General features: G+C 34.0%; 1 protein-coding gene across 1 annotated transcript; it reads left to right on the top strand.

Annotated features, from left to right (window-relative positions):
- The first annotated feature begins 2,541 nt into the window (after window positions 1-2,541).
- Window positions 2,542-5,443, top strand: LOC145007836 (uncharacterized). Its single transcript, XM_078966545.1, has 5 exons — window positions 2,542-3,448; window positions 3,557-4,112; window positions 4,193-4,474; window positions 4,613-4,718; window positions 4,790-5,443. The coding sequence occupies exons 1-5, from the start codon at window positions 2,542-2,544 to the stop codon at window positions 5,441-5,443; spliced, it is 2,505 nt and encodes an 834-aa protein (XP_078822671.1).
- The last annotated feature ends 526 nt before the right edge of the window (window positions 5,444-5,969 follow it).

Below are 5,969 nucleotides of genomic sequence, written 5' to 3' on the forward strand. Positions count from 1 at the left end.
GTTTCAGTGGTAGATGTCTGAAGTTTAGTGTTATTTGCTCTTCTTTTGGTAAGCTATGTTTGCTAAAAATAAGATAAAGCATAGGTTTTTAGGATGTTATTTTTCAACACGTAGGTTTTAATCAGTAAGTGTAGGTTTCTTACTGTTACGTTTCTATCATTTTTTTTTTTTTTTTTTTTTTTTACTGTTGTTGAGTTTTTATTATTGGTTAAATGATGTATTTGGTTCAGGTGTATGAGAATTGAGAACTTGTTGAATTGAAGGAAAACGGTTTTATTTGGTTTTGGTGATAAATGGACTCTGCTTGCTTGCTTCCTGTCTATACCCATTAAGTGCTTGCTACATGATCACTCACTTTCTGTCTCATCTGCCTATCCTATCTGACTTGTGGATCTGAGTTTACTTTACTTTACTTACTAGTAGTAAAAATCAATACGTCTTAGATCTTTGTTGGCAACTAAGACATTTGTTATTATAGTTTCTAGTTTCTACAATATGAATATGGTATGTGCTTCTTCTTAGGGCCTGTTTCCTTTCACTTTCCAAATAAGTTATGTTCCATATATTTGTTGGCAAGTTCTAATAATAATATGACACTCTATTTATAACAGTAACCCAAGGTTCTAATAATAATAATAATAATATTTTGTATCAAAGGAAATAAATGAAATCCCAAAAGATTAGTGGCGTCGTTTGTAATTAAAATTTTGATATTTTACAATATGACACTCAAATATTTTGTGGTTAAAAATTGTCATATATGATGATTATCTCATAAGATTTTTTATACTCTATAATACGTTTGTGATAAATATTTTTGGGGGACAAACTGAAGCATACATCATCAAATTTTTGATACTTTGTTTCTTTTTCGTTTACATCTTTTTCTATCACTTCATTTCATTTGTATTTATCATGTACTTTTTGAGTTTAGAATCAAAACCATCTCAGATAGATAACAAACTTTTAAGAAGATAAAATTTTGTATCAAAACCAAACATCGGTGGTCCTAGTAGAGTAAATTAATTTTAGAGTAAATTACAGTCTTGTTCCTTGTAGTTGTCTATTTTTAACACTTTTGGTCTTCTTTATTGAGATTTTAACACCGGTGGCCCTTAATGTGTAGTTTGATAACAATTAAGTCCATGCACTTAACAACCCTAACAAAAGGGTTGTCAAACTTTTGAAAAAAGACAATTTTACCCTTCCAGCACATTAATGAACAAAATGCTATACATTGTCTAATTTTAAAAAATATTAATTTTTATACACGACTATATTATAGTTTTGGGTAAAAAAACATAAGTACATTGCCTTTAATGCGTTATCAGTTAATACAATAGAGTAAATTGTGGCTTCAAACTCTGCTTACACATTCTGAAACTTCTCTCTTCGCGCGAAACACTTTTCAACTTTTGTTTTCAGCTTCTCATATGTTAGTTTCTTAGCTTCTTCCTATGTTTATATGATTCCATTACTACAAATAAAATGACATATAGTTTCACTTTTTGTAATAGTTATTGTTTTTGTCATATCATGTATGAAAACCACTCATTTAGTTTGTTATTTTTATAATATATGTTTATATTTCTCAAATTAATATTAATTTTTATTGATGATATAGTTTCTTAAGTGAGTTTTATTGTACTACAACAATTGGTTGACCTTTTAAGCAAGGTTGTTTACGTGTTGACTAGGCTTCAAATTTGAACATGTTGCAACTAGCTCTAGTCTATGTTTCTTTATGTGTTCCAACATTCATGAATTTGTTAGTTTCTTAGCATCCTCCTGGTGTTTATATGATTCCATTAAGAGTTGATTAGGCTTCAAACTTGCACATGTTGCAACTATGTAACTTGTTTATTTTCATTGGAGCAGTTATGGATAGATCTTGGATGTATTCTGCACCAAGATGTAGTGAACCTTTTATAAATGGGGTTCAATTTTTTTTAAATTTTGCATTTGAGAGATCAAATGTTAACGGAAAGATATTATGCCCTTGTGCACGTTGCCTGAATATGTATTATCGTGGAAGGGGAGATATTTTGGATCACCTCATATGTTTCGGGTTTCGTTCAGAATACTTGGTATGGGTGTATCATGGGGAAGGCTCAACAACTACATCGTCTGGTATAGTACATAATGCAGAGGAAGATCTATTTGACCATGACATGTATGAAATGTTGAATGATGTATTTCAACCCGAGATCGACGTAACTGGAGTAGAGGCACACGAGGCTACCTTAAATAATGGTCAAGAGGTGGAAAATGAAGGAAGAACATTTGATAATATAGTTAAGGAAGTTGAAGAGAAGTTATATCCGAGTTGCAAATACAACAAGTTATCTAGCATAGTGCATCTGTACCATCTAAAGTGTCTTAATAGATGGAGTAACAAATCGTTCTCTATGTTGTTGGAGTTTTTAAAAGATTTGTTACCTGAAGGAAATTTGTTACCAAAGACCACCCCACAAGTGAAAAAAATAATGGCTAAACTGGGATTAGGATATGAAAAAAATCCATTCATGTGCTAACGGTTGCATGTTATTTTGGGAAGAGAAGGAGAAAGATGAATGTTGTTCTGTTTGTGGATCATCGAGATGGAAAGTGTCTCAAGATAATTCAGAAAATGGAACGATTCCACCTAAGAAGAAGGCATCAAAAATATTACGGTGGTTTCCTTTGAAGCCTAGACTTCAGAGATTGTTCATGTCATCGAAGACAGCTAGCCTAATGAAGTGGCACCATGTGGAACGTGTGGAAGATGGAAAGATTCGACATTCGGCTGATGCACTAGCCTGGAAAGATTTTGATAAAAAATTTCCAGAATTTGCTAGTGATCCCCGCAATGTTCGTTTAACTCTAGCAAGTGATGGTTTTAACCCATTCAGGACAATGAACGTGTCGCATAGTATTTGGCCTGTTTTTCTTATTCCCTACAACTTGCCACCATGGTTGGTTATGAAACAACCTAATTTCATTCTCTCCTTAATTATTCCCGGTCCAAGAGCCCCCGGAAACAAGATAGATGTGTATATGCAACCTTTGATAAAAGAATTGAAGGAGTTGTGGGATGTTGGAGTTGAGACATTTGATGCCTCAACTAAACAAAACTTTCAATTAAAGGCATCTGTTCTCTCTACTATATCCGACTTTCCTGGTTATGCCAATTTATCTGGGTGGAGCACCAAAGGAGCACTTGCATGTCCATTATGTGGTTTTGATACTGATTCTAAATGGCTAACCCATGGAAAAAAGTATTGTTACATGTGTCATAGAATATGGCTTCCAACTAACCATCATTGGCGTAGAGACACTAAATCCTTTGTTGGAAGAGAGGAATTACGAGTTGCCCCAAAACCTTCTTCCGGAGAGGAGGTTCTCCAACAGTTAGATGGTACAGAATTTCTTGCTGAAAAAGTAGATGGTGGTCCATGGAAAAAGAAAAGTATTTTTTTTATGTTGCCATACTGGGAGCACTTGTTGTTGCGTCATAATTTTGACCTAATGCACATTGAAAAAAATGTATCTGAGAACATTGTGGGGACTTTTTTAGGTCAAGGAAAAAAGTCAAAAGATAACTATGAAACACGACTTGATCTAATACAATTGGGTATAAGAAAGGAATTGCATCCCAAAAAGCGACCTCGAAGTGATACTACTTTCATGCCAAGGGCATGTTATCAAATGAATCGGGATGAGAAGGGAATGTTCTTAAAAATATTAAAGCTAATTAAGCCTCCTGATGAATTTTCATCCAATATCTCTCGATGTGTGCAATTGAATGAGAAGAAATTAGTTGGGATGAAAAGTTATGATCACCATATGTTGATGCAAGAATACTTGCCCATTGCATTACGAGGTACTTTGCCAGACCATGTAAGCTCCACTATAATAGAGTTGAGCGATTTTTTTAGGATCATTTGCTACAAAGACTTAACCGAAGTTGATCTCCAATATCTCGAATCAAAAGTTTCTGTCACTTTATGCAAATTGGAAAAGATTTTTCCTCCTTCATTCTTTACTATAATGGTGCACTTGGTGATCCACTTAGTTAGAGAGGTTAAGTTAGGAGGTCCAGTTGCTTTTCGATGGATGTACCCTATAGAGAGGTAAACAATATTTATGTTACTTTTTCCTATTATCTTCTATTATTCTATAGATGATCATTTTTTTGTAATTGTAATCATAGGTACCTTCTAACACTTAAGTCCTACGTTCATAATAGAGCTCATCCTGAAGGTTCAATTGCTGAAGGCTATTTAACTCAAGAATGTGTAACATTTTGCTCCAGATATCTCTCAGGAGTAGAAACCATATTTACTAGACCAATTAGGAATGATGATGAAGGTGATCAAAATGAGATTGAAGAATCTAACAATCTTTGCCCAGGTCGCCCATTGGGACGTAAAAAGAATTCTAGGGTATCACTTCAGAAAAGAAAGAGATCTTCAAATTTCGTCTTGGACGAGAAGTCACTCACTCAAGCACATCGTTATGTCCTATTTAATGTTGAATCAGTTTCACCATTCCAATAGTAAGATAAACTAGTTTTCCTATGCGTTTGCATATTATTCTTCATTTACCTCATATTATTGTTCTTTATCTGAAGGGAACACAAAAGGATAATCAAGGGACAAAATCGATCTCGGTGGATACATGATTATGAAATCAACAAGATTCACTGCCAACAATTTAGTGAATGGTTTAAGAGAAGGGTAATTTGGAATAAATATTGGATGTATCAAATTTTGATTTTCAAGATGTAATTATATAATTATGTTGATAGGTTGCACGCATGGAAGAGCAAGGAGATCAAAAAGTAACTGACGAAATAAAATGGCTTGCACGTGGTCCACTTAGAGTTGTGCAAAAATACTCAGGATACCTAGTTAAAGGTTATCGATTTCATACAAGAAAACGAGAGGAACTTCTACGAACTCAAAACAGTGGTGTGTCTGTTATGGTAGAAGGTGCAAATTATTCCACTAGTCGAGATAGAAGGCCAGTCGAAGGCGTGAATAACTATTATGGAAAATTAACTGACATTATTGAATTAAACTACTCTGGAATGATACGAGTTGTTTTATTCAAATGTGAGTGGGTTGACATCAACAGAGGTTGCAAGAAAGATGGCAATGTAACATTGGTCAACTTCTCATATAAGACACATACCGGTGTTAACTTGATTGATGATCCCTTTGTTTTGGCATCACAGGCCGACAAGGTGTTCTACTCCATGGATCCTAAACATATAGGTTGGGAGATTGTGCGACATGTAAAGCTTAGAGATGTATTTGACATGGGAGGTGCTTATGATGATATATTTGATGTACCTAACTTGCATAGGGTTGGCGATGATGGCATAGATGTTACACCTGAAATGATAATAGCTAATGAAAACATAGATGTCATAGATGATGAAGAAAATAATAGTGACTAGATTAGTATTTGATGATAGTTAATGAAAATTTGATGCACTTTATCTTTATATGTATATTTATATGCATGTATCTATGTATTATATGTATATATTTTTATGCATGTACTTATCTGTTGTGGTGCTATAGGAGGATGGGTAGGCGTAAGAGGCTATGCATCACCTCAATTGATATCCCTATTGACAGTGAGATACATGATCAAAGTTCTGAGTTTTCTGAAACTGATATCCCTACTGAAGGAGACCAATCAGATCATCCACAAACTACTGAAGGAGGCCAGTCTACTGCTGAAGAACACAGCTCTACTGAAGGAGGTCAATCAGGTAAGTCAATGACATATATATTTTTTCAAGTAGTTCATGTTCTTTTTACTTTTGTCATTTACGATTTCAATTTATAGCAATTACCGTTCTCTGTAAACGACCCTTACTTTGTTGATTGATACTATTATTGCATATTTTCATATCTTTTTTGTGGTATATGCTATCCATTTTGAGTAGGTAGATTTGTTTCTAGATCAAATGTTTT

The sequence above is a fragment of the Lactuca saligna genome, chromosome 1, assembly GCF_052625555.1.
Source record: "Lactuca saligna cultivar CGN05327 chromosome 1, ASM5262555v1, whole genome shotgun sequence".
Taxonomy (NCBI): Eukaryota; Viridiplantae; Streptophyta; class Magnoliopsida; order Asterales; family Asteraceae; genus Lactuca; species Lactuca saligna.

What these genes read in the sequence shown, in the direction of transcription:
- LOC145007836 (XM_078966545.1), top strand. Translation starts at nt 2,542, where the DNA reads ATGTTATTTTGGGAAGAGAAGGAGAAAGATGAATGTTGTTCTGTTTGT. An exon ending in TGGTCCATGGAAAAAGAAAA is followed by an intron (nt 3,449 to 3,556) that starts GTATTTTTTTTA and finishes GGACTTTTTTAG; the next exon opens with GTCAAGGAAAAAAGTCAAAA. An exon ending in AATTTCGTCTTGGACGAGAA is followed by an intron (nt 4,475 to 4,612) that starts GTCACTCACTCA and finishes CTTTATCTGAAG; the next exon opens with GGAACACAAAAGGATAATCA.